Source organism: Artemia franciscana, chromosome 20, assembly GCF_032884065.1.
Source record: "Artemia franciscana chromosome 20, ASM3288406v1, whole genome shotgun sequence".
In the NCBI taxonomy this organism is placed as follows: domain Eukaryota; kingdom Metazoa; phylum Arthropoda; class Branchiopoda; order Anostraca; family Artemiidae; genus Artemia; species Artemia franciscana.
In genome coordinates, this window is record NC_088882.1 from 12,707,922 (window position 1) to 12,728,296 (window position 20,375).

Sequence of the window (20,375 nt, forward strand, 5' to 3'; positions counted from 1 at the left end):
CGAGGAAAGGGGGCATTTGCCTCCTCCAGATCTTAGAATAGATGAACTGGTCCAAGCTAACCTCATAGCTTAATTAATTTAAGGGCACTGCAGGTTTCTCCTATTTGTTGAAAGATACAAGTGCAATATACTTTCAGGTATACTAGAATAGAGGTCGGGTCTGGGTCTGACCCATGGTTGTTGCATCAGAAAAATAACCACCACCAAAGTTGATTTGGTAAAGTGACTATGCAGTATTAGATAAAAATTACAATGAACACTCTTAAAATGAAGCTAAGTATGCTTGGAATCAGAATCGAGACATTGGAGAGACAGAATCATTGAACTGGGAAAATGTTAGCAGCATTCCATCACCAGTAAAACTTAAAAAATACGAAAAAAAAGACACAGAAGGAACAATCATGGTAGTGCCACTTTTTTTTATTATTATTATTATTATTACATATTTGATCTAAAAAGAACAAAAAGAAGCGAACTAGTAACAGCTTCTGTATAGACAGTTTTCCTTACAATAATAATCTGAATGTTTGAAAGGGCCAAAGGAACCAAACTGAGAACTCTATAAAGAAAATAAGGAAGGTTAACAGTTAACATTGATCGTCTATATTCTGCACCTTTAAAGAAATCGCCAAAAATGCACCTTTTTGATTTCACCACCTCCAACACAAACAATAAAAAAAGATGAAAGCCTCTCCCCCCCCCCTTACATAGCTAATATTTTATGAAAGTTTCTATGCTCATTTCAAGCATAATAAAAGCTTTATTGACATTTACAAGTTCTCTAACAAGAAGGAACACCAAGTTAGAATTTTGAAAAAACGTGGCTAAGGATATGCTTCTTTTATCACCACCTTCTTTTAAACCACTGACCACAAACGAGTCCTATAAGTAAAAAGAGTTCCAGTCATATTCAATTAAAACCTCCATCAAACAGTCTGTGGTAACAAACTGTAAGTAAGGCACAACTTGTATCCACTAACAGTAACTAAACTCAACAAATTTTTCGTTAACAATACATGCACCCAAACAATTGGCCCTTTTAAATTGATTCTAAAAATAATAAAATTAAGTAAATGCAAAATAACTCACCAAAAATCTGTCAGATTCTTAAAAAAAGGGGGAAACCATAAAAAGGAGAGTAATCATTATGAAAATTACGCCATTAATTTAGGCGAATGTTTCCAGTGAAATTATCTATGAATTGTTTTGGATAGCTGGCTTACTGACTCTATTTCAAACAATAGGCTCTACAAAAAGTGTGGTTCAATCCTGCTTTCTAGACCTAAAATCAGAGATAGGTTGATATGGCTTACTATATTTACAGTTATTTCAGACATTAGATTGACCACATTGAATCCATTGTCTTTATCATTTTATGGCAATTCTCTAATTACTGTAAAACATATATTCCTTATAGCATATCTACTTTCAAACATTACGAAAGTTTATATACATTCCATCTAAGGATTTTACTTTCCTAAATGTATGTTCTCTATTTTCTTTAATTATTTTGAAGATTAGTGGAGAAGATGGTAACTTTATGCCCATTTTCGATCACCACCCTACTAAAGGGCCTAAGTTCCCTGGTGAAAAAAATTACATTTATTTCTCCATAGTTAGTATTCATGCATCAAACCCACCTCCTCCCAAGTATGATAGGCAAGGACCAAAATCCTCACTGGTTAGCAGAAGGATAGATACAAATCTAAATTTATTCAGTGATTAACTAGTAGTATCAAAAGTTGATTTAAGCCTTTTCCGTTGAAAATTTCCTGTAATACTAGTGAAAAAGGAGGCTGCCACAAGGGACCAACCTGTGCAAAACTTGCAATAAATACTGATTGAAACAATTAAACATTTTGATTAAGGATTGCTTAAATTATTTTTTTTTGGAAGTTTTGAACTCATATGATATTCCATAAGATATAACACAGCATTAGCTTGTTATCACATAAGTAGAAAAACAACAAAAAAAACAATACATACAAAATAGACAAACAAACACACACATGCATAGTAAAAAGAATAAAATAAGATGACACTGAGGCGGTAATCAGAGGCAATAAAAAAGAAGTGGTTTTTTCTGTGAAACTCTTCTGTGCTAAGTGACAGAGTCAGCGTTGCCAACGCTTTGAAATGAATTGTACCGGTACGCCAGCTAAAATTGTTCCGCAAGAGATTAGTTTGTATTGTCTAAATACCATGTTAAAAATTCACGGTAGCCAGAAGAACATTTTCGATAAACTAAACCCGAGTAAGTAAGGAACAAGTAAAACCAAAATGTGCCCGAAAATTTGTATTCAGCGAATTTTTTTTTAAATCTACCACAATATACCAGGACCTCTAAACTGAACCAAAAACAGTACAACTGTACCACATTGGCAACGCTGTGTTGGGTTAATGGTCATTGCTACTTAACAGAACAGGTCGATTGAACTTTAAACGACAATACCAAGAGAGTGATAGTATTTAATTCAAAATATTGTTATTTTAGCCTGGATTTTTGGTCAGGCAAGTTTTATATATATATATATATATGCTGCCTACAATATGTGGGGGAAACAACTAATAATATATATAAAAGATTTTCTGGACACAAGACAACAGTTAATAATGAAAAAACTAATAACTATCTAGTTCAACATTGTAGTGGTGGTAAATGTTCCATATCAGATATAACTGTCACAATTTTAGAAAATTTAGAATTAGAAAATTTAAATAAAGAAGAGAAGAATAATAGACTACGTAAACAGGAGGATTTCTGGATCCATACTCTTGGTACAGCTTATCCTTTTGGGCTAAATGATCGTGTAGCAAAATATGGTGACATGTCTCATGTTGTTGTTAAATGTATTGATGGTTTTATGGACCATCCTTCTTTTACTTGTCCTACTAAACGTAAAAAACGATCGAGAGGACATAGGAAAAATAATAGAAAAAATGAATTAGATGTACATATGCTTTCTATAGATCTATGCCAGCTACTTGAATCTAGGGGTATGATTTCTGTAATAAAGTGTCTAAATAATTTATCCAAGAGGAATTTAATCAAACTTTTCTGGATTGTTAAGAATAATACAGCTCTTGAATATAATTTTAAAGTGATATGTGATACAATTTGCATTCTAACTAAAACGAAATTTATTTCAAAAAAGAAAAAGTTTGATAAGATTAGTAATAAGGATAACAGATTATATTTACCTATTAATTTTACTTGTAAGCAGATTGAAGATATTAATTTACCAGAAATTTTAAATCAGCGGCATGTGAAACAGGCCCTTCCTAGTAATTTAAATCATAATGATAGTCCAGTTTTAACTTATAAATTTTCAAAAACTATTGGGCAAATTATTTTTAATTATAATTTAATACTAAAAAAACTAGATAGCGATATAAATTGGAAACCGGTTTGTAATTGTAAGCAACTTGGCCCATTTGTAAATCCTACTTACAAACATGTTATAACAGGGGACTTGTCAATAATAAAGCAAGATGATCTTCAAATTATAATGAATAAAGGGGCTAATTTCCGTCTTTCTCATCATCTGAAACCATCGAGTGTTCTTGATGGCTTGGAAAATGATTTTGATTTATTTATTGATAAGTGGTGTAAGAAAGAGAATAAAAATAAAGAGAGTTTTCAAAGTTGGAAGAATTTAATTATTAGTAGAGTAAGAAATAAAATATATTCTAACTTAAAAAATAGTAACACTAAATCATTATTTTATAATGCGAAGATTAAACAAGCAATTGCTAATCTAAAGAATGAATTTGTAATTGTGCCAGTGGATAAAGCTAATAATAATTTTGCCATAATTTGTCAGAAACTGTATTGTGATATCTTAAAAAGGGAGTTATGCACAACTAATGTTTATGAAAAGGTAAATATAGAGGATGAGAATTTAATTGAAAAGACTGAAGAAATACTTTTTAAAAATTTTAATATTAAAATAAATGACAATGATAAAAAGTTCCCTTTCCTATATTGGACTGTAAAATTTCATAAGAATCCCCCTAAACCACGGTTTATTGCAGGAGCAGCTAAATGTCCAACCCGCATTGCTGCTACTGACCTCTCTTTAATTTTAAAGGAAATTGTAAATAAACTTAAAACCTATTGTTCTGGTATTAAAAAATTTTCGAATTTTAATCCATATTGGAGTGTTAATAATTCACTGCAGGTGATAGATTCTTTAACAATGGTTTCAGCTAAAAGAATTGAGTCTTTCGATTTTGCGACAATGTATACTAATTTATCACTTAATTTAGTGTTTGATAATTTAAAAACTGTTATAAAGAAATCTTTCCTCTTATCTAGTAAAAGGTTCTTAAAAATAGACAGTTATAATAAAAAAGCCATATGGACAAACTGCTTTAATACTACAGTTAACTTGAGATGTTACAGCTTGGATATGATTTTTGAGTTATTGGAATTTGTTTTATACAATACTTATATAAGATTTGGGGGTGATTTGTACAAGCAAATTATGGGAATTCCCATGGGGGGGAATGCCAGCCCATTTATAGCTGACTTGTTTTTAAGTCAACTAGAATATAAATATATGATGGATAAGAATAATCCAATTAATTTAAAACATGCTTTGTCAAATAATAAAAGATATTTAGATGATATTTTGGTCTTAAATTGTAAGGATTTCATTGATATTTCTAAAAATATATATCCATCAGAGCTTATTCTTGAGCCTAGTCATAGCGCTGGTCATGAAGATCATTTCTTAGATTTAAATATTAATATTTGTGATAATAATAAATTAAGTTTTAAAATGTATAATAAAACGGATGATTTTGATTTTGAAGTGATTAGTTTCCCATTCCCTGAAAGTAATATGCACTCAAATATCACATATTCAGCGTTTTTCTCACAGTTACTTCGTTATGCAAGGATTTGTAGTAATTATATTGATTTTAAAAATAGATGTAAAATCTTAAGCCAAAAATTGATATCAAGAGGTTTTTCTGCAAATAAATTAACTTGGCAATTTAAAAAATTTAGTTTTCATTATAACGAACTTTTAAATAAATATCAAAAGAATTATCTAGAAATACTTAAAGAAATTTTTAACTAATTTGGGAGGTTCGAGAAATGTTGTCACAGCGCCATTTATTTTGAATTGCGTTTCTAATTGAGCGTAATTTTTTGAAAAATTAGCCACATGGTAAAGATGAATTCTATAATTGTTTAGTTCATTCAGGTTTTTTGCAATGTGTTAATATTTGTGATTTGGTAAAATTTATAATATTTAGTTTACCTATTGTTGCTAAAGGGAGGGATATATTAACAGGATAAGCTTGTTTTGGTTTTGGTTTTACTTGGTTGTTTTACATTTGCTGTTTTTTTTTTCATAGGCATGTAATTTGGGGGTGATACCTGACGCGGGGATGCCATGGATATTCTGTGGTAGCCACAACACTGTGCTGGGTAGAGAATTTAGAGTGGCGAAACCCAATATAGGCCAGTGTATTCTCCTGATGAGCCCTTATGTTGGGTGTTGCCTCTGAATTATTTGTCTATATTATTTTTTCTATTGTTCGGTAAATGACGACTTATACTTATTGACGACATGACTGCCTGTCCATGGATTATTCTTTATGGTTGATTGTGTGTGGCTATGCTGTTTGACCTATGTGATTGTATGGATGAGTAGGGTTGAGGCCTCATTCAAGTGCTGGTCTATATTAATCACTAATTTAGGAAAACAGTCTTCCTTTTCTCCTTCTGTCTCTTTATTTTATTTTTTTTTATTTTTTTATTTTTTTTTTATTTTATTTTATTTATTTTTTTTTTTTTTTGTGTGTGTTTGTGCTGTAGCATTGGTGATTTCTCTTTTCATGATATAGTTCAAATGAACACTCTTAAAATGAAGCTAAGTATGCTTGGAATCAGAATCGAGACATTGGAGAGACAGAATCATTGAACTGGGAAAATGTTAGCAGCATTCCATCACCAGTAAAACTTAAAAAATACGAAAAAAAAGACACAGAAGGAACAATCATGGTAGTGCCACTTTTTTTTATTATTATTATTATTACATATTTGATCTAAAAAGAACAAAAAGAAGCGAACTAGTAACAGCTTCTGTATAGACAGTTTTCCTTACAATAATAATCTGAATGTTTGAAAGGGCCAAAGGAACCAAACTGAGAACTCTATAAAGAAAATAAGGAAGGTTAACAGTTAACATTGATCGTCTATATTCTGCACCTTTAAAGAAATCGCCAAAAATGCACCTTTTTGATTTCACCACCTCCAACACAAACAATAAAAAAAGATGAAAGCCTCTCCCCCCCCCTTACATAGCTAATATTTTATGAAAGTTTCTATGCTCATTTCAAGCATAATAAAAGCTTTATTGACATTTACAAGTTCTCTAACAAGAAGGAACACCAAGTTAGAATTTTGAAAAAACGTGGCTAAGGATATGCTTCTTTTATCACCACCTTCTTTTAAACCACTGACCACGAACGAGTCCTATAAGTAAAAAGAGTTCCAGTCATATTCAATTAAAACCTCCATCAAACAGTCTGTGGTAACAAACTGTAAGTAAGGCACAACTTGTATCCACTAACAGTAACTAAACTCAACAAATTTTTCGTTAACAATACATGCACCCAAACAATTGGCCCTTTTAAATTGATTCTAAAAATAATAAAATTAAGTAAATGCAAAATAACTCACCAAAAATCTGTCAGATTCTTAAAAAAAGGGGGAAACCATAAAAAGGAGAGTAATCATTATGAAAATTACGCCATTAATTTAGGCGAATGTTTCCAGTGAAATTATCTATGAATTGTTTTGGATAGCTGGCTTACTGACTCTATTTCAAACAATAGGCTCTACAAAAAGTGTGGTTCAATCCTGCTTTCTAGACCTAAAATCAGAGATAGGTTGATATGGCTTGCGCACGTTCTGTGGACGAAGGATGACAACTGCCGAAGATTATCCCTTTTCGCCAACCATCAAGGGCTAAACAGACAAAAGGTCGTCCGCGGTTGGGGTGGGAGGATGTCGTAAAAAAGATTTAAGGGAAATGGGAACTTCCTGGGAGGGTGTAAAGAGGAAGGCTCTGAATAGATTAGATTGGAGGAGGAGCGTGCGTAGCTATGTTGGCCTCAGATGACTTGGTACTGTGGTGAATTGTTAGTAAGTAGTAAGGAAATGTACTATTTCAGATGCTTCATTTAAAGTGATAATAAAAAAAAAAACTTTGAAAATTAAGACCATCAGATGCAAGTTTTCATCAAAAACTTAACAGAAATCTCAGACATGGCCAGCATTTAGGACTGAGTAATGGTATATTTGTAATCTGAGATATTAGATTTATTCTTGTTTGAACAGTTATACACAAGTAAAACTACGACAGATTCATAAACCTGGGACAAATTATAATGAAAAAAATCGAGATTCTTTACCACTTTTGTAAAAGTCTTTTCATCGGCATTTTTTTTACACCTAGTTTGGTCTTGTAAAAATGTTTACAAAAATAAAAATAATACTGACAGGTGATTAACAATTGCCTGAGCCACAATAATTATATATAAACTAATTTTATCATAATTTTTTTATAATCAATCCAGATTTTGATTCTTAGAGATTCAGAGAATTGCATTAAAAGAAATCAAGTCAGAAAATAGCATATATAATTCATTCAATCTTTGTTTTATACAGAATCTATGGGTTAATTGACATTTTATAAACCGATTCTTATAAACAAATCCTTTAGACAACACAGATTCTTTGTAAGTCCATACAAATAATTTTTAATTTTGCAAATATGTATTTTCGCTAATTTCGATCTTTTTTAGATATTGCATATAATAGTACCTGTGCTTTTTTTAATATTCCCCATTTCCAAAAATAAATTCCTGTTAATCTGAGGAAATAAACACCGAGCCAGTAGGGTCATATCAATAAATAAAAAAAAAAACAAAAAACGATTAATAGCATCAGAGTGAATAAAACTTTTTTCTAAGGTACAAATACTTCGTTGCCTTTCAATTTCATAGGAAGAGCTAAAAAGACACTATCACAACTATACACAATAATTAAAACTGAAAGAAAGAAGCCAAAAAGAACAACGTCAATTAGCAAACGATTATATCAGGACCCTATCCCTAATGTATTCTTTCTCTCTTCCATTACATGGATGAAAAATCCTTAGATTAGCTCCAAGCTGCGACTTAAGGTAATTAAATTTGCCTTTTTTTTCATTTTATCAAATTTACCTTTTAATTCACTTTCAGAATTCTTAAGCCCATTAATAATATTCTTTAATACTAACAAACAACTAGCTTAACACTTCCTGGTTATAATCAATTAACAAAAAACTTACCTGCATTCTTGGACCTTGATTCATGATCGGCATATTAGATTGATTTATATTAATTTGACTCATTTGGGGTCTCATCTGCTGCTGAATACCACTAGTCATCACTGTTCGTGTCATACCAACTGGACCAGCATTGACCATCTGACCATTACCAATTGTATTCACTTGGCCAATTTTAATTGGCAAACTCATTCCAATATTGTTAATTCCAATTGGTCCATTATTTGCACTATTCACCATCATATTATTCAGCATATTCATGTCATTTTTTGGAAGCATATTAGGTGGAGAATGGAACTGTGAATTGTTCATTCCTGATAAGGGGCTTTGACCAGGAACAGACACATTCATGTGTTGTCCTTGATTTTTATTCTGCAAAAGATGAGACATTTGGTTGTCCATGCCATTTGACATAGGCATGCTCATCCCCATTGAAGTGGGCTGTTGCATGTTCTGGTTTGACTGACGACCACCATCATTCCAGGAGCTGGAACTAAGCATGTCATTAGGGAGGAGTTCATCAGGCAGCTTATCCTCCAGGTCAAATACATCTGGAAAATACTATGCAATCATGTCATGTTCATCTTAATCTTTCATGATTCTTTAATTCCCATTTATATCCCTTTTTACTTTTATGAATCCCTTTCTTTTTTTCTGTTATGAGTAAATGCTTTAAACAGTATGATTATTAATACTTAAGTTTATCTGTGTATAAGTTGGTTTGGTGATCTGTATCCTTTACAGGCCATGGAGCCATCATGGGGAATAGTGATTTTGTTCATTGAATGATTTATGTTTCTTGTTTGAAATATATCTTATATATGGTAATGTGTGATTAAAATCCTGATTATTAAATGCATACATACATGCCCAAACATAGCTGGGAGAGGGGACCCCTATGACCTTCCCTTCCCTCCCACCTTACAAAAACCCACTAATAAACTTCAAGTATTCAGACCTTTAATGCACCTGTGCAAATACATATATTTACAGTTATTTCAGACATTAGATTGACCACATTGAATCCATTGTCTTTATCATTTTATGGCAATTCTCTAATTACTGTAAAACATATATTCCTTATAGCATATCTACTTTCAAACATTACGAAAGTTTATATACATTCCATCTAAGGATTTTACTTTCCTAAATGTATGTTCTCTATTTTCTTTAATTATTTTGAAGATTAGTGGAGAAGATGGTAACTTTATGCCCATTTTCGATCACCACCCTACTAAAGGGCCTAAGTTCCCTGGTGAAAAAAATTACATTTATTTCTCCATAGTTAGTATTCATGCATCAAACCCACCTCCTCCCAAGTATGATAGGCAAGGACCAAAATCCTCACTGGTTAGCAGAAGGATAGATACAAATCTAAATTTATTCAGTAATTAACTAGTAGTATCAAAAGTTGATTTAAGCCTTTTCCCTTGAAAATTTCCTGTAATACTAGTGAAAAAGGAGGCTGCCACAAGGGACCAACCTGTGCAAAACTTGCAATAAATACTGATTGAAACAATTAAACATTTTGATTAAGGATTGCTTAAATTATTTTTTTTTGGAAGTTTTGAACTCATATGATATTCCATAAGATATAACACAGCATTAGCTTGTTATCACATAAGTAGAAAAACAACAAAAAAAAACAATACATACAAAATAGACAAACAAACACACACATGCATAGTAAAAAGAATAAAATAAATACACAAAAACCAAAATAAAAACTGCAGAAACACACTACTACCACAAGTGTGGATCAACTTGCACAGTCATACACATAATGGAAACATACAGAGTCATCAAAGAAAGAAATTTGTGCATCAAAAGTTGTCAGTCTCTTATGACAAAACTCAACTGGACCCTGTAATGCTGAGTCCCTGTACTTCAATACCAGTGGTAGCAATTCAGGCTATATGTGGGATGGAAATCCCCCCCTGTCCATTTCTAATACCTTGAACTCTCCTGACTTCATTGTTCAAACAATATTTCTCCCAACAAAAAGTAGAATTAACAATATATGATTACCTGACGATCCTGATGGACCTCCATAGTTGTCCATGTCAGATAATCAGAACCTGGAAAACAGACAATTAACATATGCACTGAGTGTAAATTCAATACAAGTAATGAAGATATGTTTATGCAACTACCCTTCAACAAAATAGTCTCAGACTGCATGATCAATGAACTGAGGCTCTGCTTCCTAAATTTAATATTGTCAAGTGCCATGTCATTCATCTTGGTAAAATGAGCCCTTTTCAATATTATTGTCTCTCAGGTTACCCACTTTTCTCTGTAAATACTGAGATAGATCTTGGAATCACTATTGGTAATAAATTCAGCACTCATGCTATGAAGTCTGCTGCTGGTGCTAATTCATCCATGAGGCTGATTAAGCATACTCTTTCCACTTGTTCCACTAAAGTCATCAGTCTTTAGTATAAGGGAATTTATGCCCTATGCTTGAAGTTGGAATGTCTCTAGCTTACCTTTATTTTTTCAAAGACATAAAATTGTTGGAAGGTGTACAGAGATATGCCACCAAAGTGATATCTGGCATGCAGGAACTCTTGTATGCAGGAAAAATAGAAGTGAAGTCACCCTTAACAAGACTGCAAAAGTGATCGACTTCATCAAAGCCTGACCACTGAACTCAAGACTGTTCAAGTTGTTGTGTGAAGAGATGGGTTCAGAACATCAACATTTACTTCTGCACACAGGGGTTTGCTGTTTGTCTCATGGGAAGATAAGGAGACTTTTTGAGCTCTGACAAGAAGTTCATGGGTTTCTTTTCGATCAAAAGTCTGCATTCAGTTCACTCTTTGAAAATCAGAACTGGGTCTGAAGTTCTAACCTGAATCTCTCAATACAAGGTTTCCAGATGGACATACTCTCTCTGAATTTGAAGATGTGTGGTTTCTTCAGAAAATTCTGGCTTTAAAAAATTCAAAGAAACAGTGTTAGTGTATTCTTGACCATTGATAAGTTTCCAGATGATAGTGAAATTGACAACCTAAACACAATCAGTGATTGTATATGGGAGCATCTGACAAAGTTGCAAGAAGAACTTGTGTCATATTTCCCATTGATCATGGCCAAAGATAGAACTCAGCACTGGATCCAAAATCCATTTGTTCAGGATGCAACCACCTCAAGCCCTGGTTTTAGTGACAAACTTACAGAGAATTTGATTCAACTTGCCAATGACTGCACCTTAGAACTGAAGTTCCAAAATGTAGCTGTTTGCCATTTTGATCTACTTACCTTTGTGAAGTGTCATTGTCAGCAATATCATTAATCAAAACCAAAAACAGACTGAGTGTACAAAGTTACCTTATAGTTGCCTTTAGTGACATAAAGCCAAGATTGATAGTATTTTAGCAAAAAAGCAGCCTCAAGTGCCACATTGATTTTTGTACATACTTGTACACATTTATGCACTGTTATAGATGACAATAAATATTGTGATTAGACAATCTGATCTTAGTTGAGAAAACAGTAAAACAACAATTCTAAAGTAATGGGTATGCAACCTTTAAGGGCCTTGATTAGGGGTATGTGGACCAAAATAGGTTGGGAGCCACTGCTCTAAAGCACCAGTCCTAGAGTATAGGAGCTATGCACATTTTAGTTGTTGGTAATTCTTGAAGTAGTGGCAGTGCCACTACTTTGTTAATGCTACCACATAAAATCATGAAAATAAATAAGCAAAACTAATAAGCAAAACTAATCAGTTAAACTTGATAATGACAATGGAAATTTGAGAAAATATTAACAATCTGCAGATTCCAGACACCTCACTTCAAAGGAAAGCCACTCCTTCTTAAGAGTCTAGTGCCATATGTTCTTAGCTTTTTTTCCTGTTGTCACTCATGTTTCTCTTCTTTTTTGGGTAATCACTATAAAAAAAAAAAAAAAAAAAAAAAAAACTGTATATGGAGGTATTTTTTTCAAAAATTAAATTCCTGATTGTTCTTTAATTTGTCCTATAGCATGTGCATGATATAGTGCCAACCTCAAATTCTTCATCTAAGTAGAACCTGTTTCTCTGGAGTTCAATCCTAATGAAATGTCACAAAATATAATGAAAGGACATGCAAACAACCTTGTTTTCAACATGCCTTACTCATACATCTCCAACAAGGCATTTTAGAACATAAAATCATGTTGTATCCATTGATGCATTGTTTTTGTTCGGGGCAACAACCCCTTATCCTGAAAAAATCTAATAACCTCTTCATCAGTCTTTGGCACAATCCCAAATCTTCATTTTAATTTCCTTGGTTTGACACAATTCTCTTTCAATACAGAGTACAAACTAAATGAATTTCATACATGGAAAAAAGTTAGGTTCTACTTTAACAAATACTATTAGGTTGGCACTATATCATACAAATTACCTGCCCTAAGATATACATGGTTAACAAAGTACCTAACCAAACCAAGCAATCCAGATTACATTCACTGTCCTTGGCATATTAGAATTGAACACATTAAATAAAATTGTCCATGGGACAATACTGATAAAAACTTGTTAATGGTTAATAAAACCATTGTGTTTTACAGTGAGCTCAAGCTGGTCTGATTTCCCTATAGACATTTATTGAAACATCATTCATAATTGGATTATTTTCATTTGTTGGCTAATTGATAGTTTTGGTATTTGAGTGCAAATTCCCTTGGGACTTAGTGATTTATTAAGCAAAGAGATTTTCGTACAAGGACTTAAGAACTTGAATATATTTCAATGACATATTATCTGCAATAGCCATGTTGGAGAAATTAGTTTGGAATGCGATTTTGAACTTTTTAAATTGTGCTCGAAAAGCTGGAAATAAGAGTGACGAGATAAGTCGTAAAGCATGCGAGTTTTTTTCAAAGGACGATATAATCAAGGCTAAGGAGATACTGTGGTCTTCTGCTCACTACACCAATAGAGTGTCAATTAAAAAAAGTGCCGAAGACAATATTAACAAAATGTTAAAGGTACTTGAACTTTGTGAGCAACGTAACGTTGAGCTGCCAGTCTTTGTGATAGTTGAACCTGACGAAGTCCCTATCTGTCCTGGTGAGATAGCTGCAGTAATCACCAGAAAAGTTACAGAAGTTTATAATAAGCTAGACAATTTCATGAATAAGGACCCTCCCGCCCCCTCGATTGTTCCTACAGTTACTGAAACAAAGCCCTCATATGCAGTGGTACTCAAGAATTTGCCCTCTGACCTCACGAAGTCTGATTTGAGGAAAGACTTTTTGCAAAAAATGTGTGGCAGAGTGCTCTAAAATTGTCGAAGTTCAGCCCAGAAAAGATAATTGGCGAGTTGTTACAGCTAGCAAGGCTGATGCAGAAACTCTTGTCGGGGTCTTTCAGAACGGTGATAAATCTCTTTCTGCAACAATCAGGAGCCCCTCTCACCTCGGTATTGCTCGATTTGTTCCCAGCAATATAAATGACGGTGAACTTTGCACACTGATTCCTAAATGTGTCAGTTCAAGACAGATTGGCAACACCCACTCGTTTCGATTGAAATTTGAAACCAAAGTTGATCTTATGAATGCCATAAAAAATCCCCCAGTCATAGATTATGAGAGGATCAAAGTGGCTGAGTATCTCTCCCTCCCGGTAAGATGTTTCAAGTGTCAAGCTTACGGACATATATCCAGTAGCTGCAAAAATGAAGCTATTTGCGCAGTCTGTGGTGACCATGGTCGTTCAAGCTCCAAAACATCTCCTTGTCAAAGCCCCAAGAAGTGTGCATTGTGCAAATCACAGGATCATCCCTGTTACAGCTTCAAATGTCCAGTCGCCCAAGGACTTTTAAGTAAAGTTAAGTCAGCATAATGGCTCGAGCCTTAAATCTCTTATCATGGAATATCAATGGCAAAGTGGTTGACAAAGGCCTAGTCCTCTCTGAACTTTTAAGTACAAATGAAATAATTTTTCTGCAAGAACATTTTTTGTCCCATGAAAGGAAAAATTTACTCAGCATTTCACAGAATTCTTATCTCTTATTTCACCCAGCGAAAATGAATAAGAGCCGTGGCCGACCTTCAGGCGGATTAACTATTATTTCACAATTTCCCGTCAATCTCCTTGAGTTGAATGACCATTTCATTGCTGCCGAATTTTCGGACCTAATCTGTATAAACGTTTACCTGCCAACTAATTACTGCTCTTTGCAATCAGAGAATAAATCCATAAATGCTTGCAAAAAGCTAGCGAGTTTTGTGAAGGGAGTTTCAAAGAATCCAAATGCTCGAGTTTTGATTGCAGGAGACTTTAATTGTGACTTAACAGACAGATCATTGCCAAGAACCCAACTCCTTCTGAATTCCCTCCCCCCTTCCTACTCAGTTGCTGACAAAACAGAAACTTTCACGTTTATTGGTGTCCTGTCAGCAACTTCTAACCTTGATCATTTTATTGCATCTTTCCCCTGTGAAATTGTTGAGGTAATTTGTGATGGCTTTTATTCGGATCACCTTCCAATAAAGTTGAAAATAAATGCTTCATTTCATGCCCCTAAACAGCCAGATAAAAAGTGGTTTTATATAAAAGACTGGAAATAAGTTAACCGCGAGATGTTTTGTTTTGAATGTGACAGAATATTAAATAAAATAAAGGTGCCCTTTCATTTGCTGTGCATGCGCTCTGGCCTTAGTGAAAAAGAAATAGCCATCAGACTTACCACCTATCTAGCTGAAATTAACCATCCATTAAAGTGTGCTGAAGCTTCAGCTGTCCCGTGCAAGCATATTAGGAAAGGCTCTCAAATTCAGGGTTGGTCAAAAAACCCTTCCCTTATTTCTGCGTGCGAGTCTTCTAAAATTTGGCTGAATATTTGGAGGGATTGCGGCAGGCCTAAGTCTGGGACTATAAATGGTCTGCAGCTACATTCTACACGTTTTTTTGCTAAAGTGTTAAGAAAACATAAGGTTGATCTTATTGAGAAAAACGCTCATAAAATTGCAGAGAACCCTTTGAAGCTCTGGAAAAAATTTGAGCGCCCTTGTGAACACATTAGTGCAAATAATATTCCTGAGCCTGAGTGGATAAATTATTATAAGCATGAGTTTTCTTCTCCCAATCCTGCTCTTGAGTCAAAATTTGAAAAAGAATTAAGTGCTTGTCTGAAGAAACACGAACCTTCGACATTTATAATTAAGCCAAGTGATGTATTGTTTTATTGTCAAAAACTAAAGAAAAGAAATTCCGCGGGAGTTGATGGAATTACTGCCAGACATTTTGATTATGCAAGTGCTCTTCTTTTTAATCATTTATCTCTACTTTTTCAAATGTCTATTGAAAACGGAGTTGTTCCTTATCAATTTACAGTTGGTCAAATAACCCCTATCCCGAAAAAAGGCAAAAAGGATTTTACTTCGTGTGATTCGTTCCGACCTATAACAGTTTCTTGTACTATTTTTAAATTGTTTGAGTCAGTTATTTTGGATGAAATTGTTTCTAAATGTTATGTCCCACCCCACCAGTTTGGTTACCAAAAAGGTATTAGCTGGGAGCATGCCGTTTTTGCTTTAATGAATGTTCTTGCTGATGCAGAAAGAAGTAGATCCCATATTATCCTTTGTGCTTTAGATGTTGCTCGTGCTTTCAACTCTTGCATATTTTCCCAAGTTTTATTTGAAGCATATAAAAGAGGGGTAAATTTTTGTATAGTGAAGTGCCTTCTGTATATGTACCATCACCTTAAGGCGAAGTTAAAGGGGGGATCTTCCCTTTTTGATATTTTGAAAGGAGTCCATCAAGGTGGCCTTACCTCACCTTCTTTATTTAATAACTCTGTTTTAAATGCCCAAAATTCTGTTAATTTTAGTTGTATTGACCATGGATTTAACTTGTCTTTAATAACTTTTGCAGATGACGTTTTGAATCTAAGCTGTACTTTTAGTGGATGTGAAAACGCATTTAATCAGCTTTATAATGAATATAAAAATATTGGGCTTTCTTTCAATGTTGATAAAACTGCTGTTGTAGCTTTCAATTTTAAAGAGACAAATGGCCCTATTTTTTTATCTTTAGCTAATGTTCATGTCCCCCTTTCTCAAAAATTAGTTTACCTTGGAATGCCCATTGGAAAAAATATGAAAGAAACTGTGAATTTATCCCTTGAACTTTTGAAGAAAAAACTGAGAATTGCTTATGCTTCAATTGCATCTAATATTAAACATATTGATAAATTAAATCTTGCAAAAATTTATAATAGCCTAGTTGTACCTCATCTCCTTTCTCTTTGTCTGGTTTGGCAGTTTTTTAGTGAACCTCAGAAACTATCTGTTCGTATGAGTATATTTTTGTTATGCTAAATTCCTTCTCAGTTACCCTCCTTGGACTAGAAATAGTTACTTAGTGAACAAATTCCGCCTAGTTTCTCCTACATCTATTATTGATAAAAGGCTTCATGACTTTCGTTCTTCTATGTCGATAGTGTCTCACCCATGGTCAGCATTACTTATTTAATTGTTTGATTGTGTTGATTTGTATTTATTTGTACCTTTTTTTTCTCTTATTACTCCATCTTAAGGGCGTTCCGCCCTCTTTTTGTAGATGGGTTATAAATAAATTGATTGATACTGCAATAATTGTTGAGGCTTGTATTTCAAGGCAATTTGAGCATGGTTTTAAGATGGGGAATAGAGTAAAAAGGGGAAAACATTATTTATGACATGTCATTATTTTTCTAATCAGCAACTTAGAAAACTTTTGTTGGCATGGATTGAAGCATAATATGTAAAAAGATAGAAATTCTTATTTGTTTTAATGACTGAATTCTTGCAGGAATTTAATTAACCTTCAAATAAAATTCAGTGCAGTTAGTTACTAAGGGCAAATTTCTACTATTTTGGTCAAACTAAAAAAAACAAACAAAAACTTCAGACTCAGAAGTAGAACATTCTTGGCCTTTTTATGAATCAAGTGACTAATACAAATCAAGTGACACTGGAAGAAAAAAGCAGAGATATGATTCTAGCCCCTAAAATCATATCAAGAAGATGTATTTAAAATACTAAGAAGTTTAAACTCCAACAAAGCTGCTGGACCTGATAATCTCCACCCTTGGCTTTTGATAGAATCTGCTGCTCACATTTCCCTCCCCCTTTCCAGAATATTCAACATGTCCCTGGCCAAAAAGTTGGTACCAAATGATTGGAGAACAGCAAATATTATACCAATTTTTAAGAAAGCTGACAAGGATAACCCCAGAAATTATCGACCAATAAGCCTAACCTCAGCCATTTGCAAGATCATGGAAGGTATCATTAACCATGCTCTTATTATTTAGAAGATTATTATAATTATTTAGAAGAAAATACACTTATTAGCAATAGACAACATGGATTTTGCAGGGGCAGGTCAATCGACACCAACTTTATTCAGTCATATGATCATGCAACTAAAATTTTGGATATGGGTAAACCGGTAGACATTATCTTACTTGACCAAGCCAAAGCCTTTGACAAAGTTGAACACTCATACCTGTTGCTGAAGCTTAAAGCTTATCAGGTGCATGAGGATGTGATTGATTGGAGCATTCCTAACTGGTAGATCTCAACGTGTCATGATCTACACTGATAATGACGATCCAGTTTTCTCCTCCACTTCCCCGGTTATAAGCGGCATCCCACAGGGAACCATCCTTGGGCCAGCGTTGTTCAGCATATATATTAACGACTGTACAACTTATCTATGCAACCTTTCAACATTATATGCTGACAACTTTAAGCTCATTGGGCCTGCTGAAACTGAAGAAGAAAGAGCCTGCATTCAGCTGGACCTTGACAGGCTATCCTCCTGGTCATCAACTTGGGCCCTACAATTCAATGCAACAAAATGCAAGGTACTGCACTTAGGGCACAATAACCCCCACCATCCCTACCATATAGGGTGTGATCAGTTGGAAGCAGTTGCCAAGGAAAGAGACTTAGGCGTCATTGTGGACAAAGATTTAAAATTCCACAGCCACACTCAGGCTGCAAAAGCTAATCGAGCTCTTGGACTCATTAAGTGCTCTTTTGTAACCAGAAAGTCATGTGTGGTTATAAAACTTTATAAATCCCTTGTCTGTCCCCACCTTGAGTTTGGCCTTTCCCCAAAATAAAATGGACACAAGAGCCCCTGATTGGTGATGAACAAGTATATAATGTTATTGTCACAGCTCATGCATTTATTATAATTTTTTTCATGGTTATACCAATTTTGATTGGGGGATGAAAGTGTCCAAAGGAGAGCAACCAAACCGGTCCATGGCTTAAATAATGTCCCTTACCAGGATTGCCTAGGATCTCTTGAGACTTCCAACCCTCACCTATCAAAGATATAGAGGAGATGTGATCATGGCACGCAAAATTTTCAAATCTGGTCACCTGAACCAGATCTTCACCCCCTCCCTGGCTAACAATTCAAGAGGTCACAGTCTTAAGCTTCACCTGCCTGGATGTTGGAGAAGGGAACGACGTGATTTCTTTTCCATTTGGGTGGTCCCCCTCTGGAATAGCCTATCCAAGTCTACCATCCAAGCTGAGACTCCCCACTCCTTCAAGGCTGGAGTCGACAGGGACTGGGAGAGGGCTGAGTGGAGGCTGGACTGGGAAGCTAAGCCAACATAATTACATCACTCACCACCAGCAAGAACTACAGGAGGATCTACCACCTTATCTTGCGGGCAAATGCGATTTAAGGTAATTTAAGGTTAAGGTAAAAGAATGCTCTTTCTCATCCATTTGCCCACCCTTTACATCACGTGACTAGAATACATTCAACAAATCTGTGTACCACTAGAAAAGGAAGCTACTCCTTCAGTGAGAGTTACCAGTCTATGAAACAAGCTTTTGACAGATTGAACACTATTTCTGTTGAAACAATTCACAGAGTTAAGTGCAAAATTGAGAAAGAGTAGAAACATAAAGAGTTCCTGTTCAACTGGGAGATAGCTGAGTCCTCCACAAGGCAGTAATTATTATCCCAAATATCTTTCAAATGGATGTCTTTTCAAGACCAAGAAGACATGATCAAAAACCTTTCAAGAAGCATACTAACTCAAGGTTGCATAGCAATTTTTTTCTAATCAGGTGGCAAGTCTATGGACCTTGTTATACCAGGATACAATCTCTTCTGCCAGCATTGAGTATGTTCACTAACTGGTGACTACAGGTCACCCCATTGCTGACAAGTGTTATTTAAGGTAATAGCAACCAGATGTGGAAATTAGTTCTATAGAAGTCATCACAGAAAATAACAAGGATGGAAATTCTTAACTTGGTCCAAGCTATGATTTAAGTCTAGCTTTCAAAATCACTTATATACTCATGGAGTAGCTGAGAGGTTAATTGTTTCAAGAGTCCCAAACAAACTTTATGGTAATTATTTCTGGTCCTGCTCACAGCAAGGTTTTTCTAAGAAATGATCTTCTAATAGTCAATTTTCCTGCAAATTTCCAACAGCTTCCAGACCTTAGCCTGCATTGAATAAGGTCTCAATACCTTTCCTGGTACAAAATTATCTATTATAGAACAGGTCTAAGTGTTTTGATTTATCCCTTATTTCAGCCAAGGTACACTCAGGAGGTAATCATTGATAAAGGGTTGTCATTTGGTGGATATTTTAAAATGGGGCATCCAAAGGGAGCAGCTTGGGTCCAAAATTATTTCACTTTTCAATGATTTACTATTTTTTGTTTGGCATTCCACTTTTAAAATGTCTGCACATGATGTCAAAGTTGAATTAGCACTACTTAACACATACACATTCTGCAAAATACTCTCACATCCCTATGTCAATGAAGTAATCTGAACTCCTTATTCACCTATTCCTCCATGTACATTATTCCTCATTATTATTCCTACTTTATTCCCAAGGTAGCATTTCCATAGGGTTGGTTTTTGTATGACCTTGGTGTTTACTTTTTATATGCTTTTGAAATTTGACTGACATGTATATGAAGTTGCTAATTATTGTCTCTAAACTCTAAACAGGAGCTTTGAAAAAAAAACCTCTCAAATGTCCTG

At 34.3% G+C, this 20,375-nt stretch overlaps 2 protein-coding genes across 3 annotated transcripts in view; both read right to left on the bottom strand.

The window, feature by feature from the left end:
- The window catches only part of LOC136039767 (teneurin-a-like), a gene marked incomplete in the record, with an annotated part of 538,588 nt that overhangs the window by 230,060 nt on the left and 288,153 nt on the right, over nucleotides 1–20,375 (bottom strand).
- The window catches only part of LOC136039766 (histone acetyltransferase p300-like), a gene marked incomplete at its 3' end in the record, with an annotated part of 36,557 nt that overhangs the window by 13,445 nt on the left and 2,737 nt on the right, over nucleotides 1–20,375 (bottom strand). Inside the window, 2 exon segments of one of the 2 annotated variants that reach the window (XM_065723629.1) lie at nucleotides 8,352–8,899; nucleotides 10,377–10,426. In XM_065723629.1, the coding sequence (XP_065579701.1) occupies nucleotides 8,352–8,899; nucleotides 10,377–10,410 (582 nt within the window). 2 annotated transcript variants of the gene reach the window in all.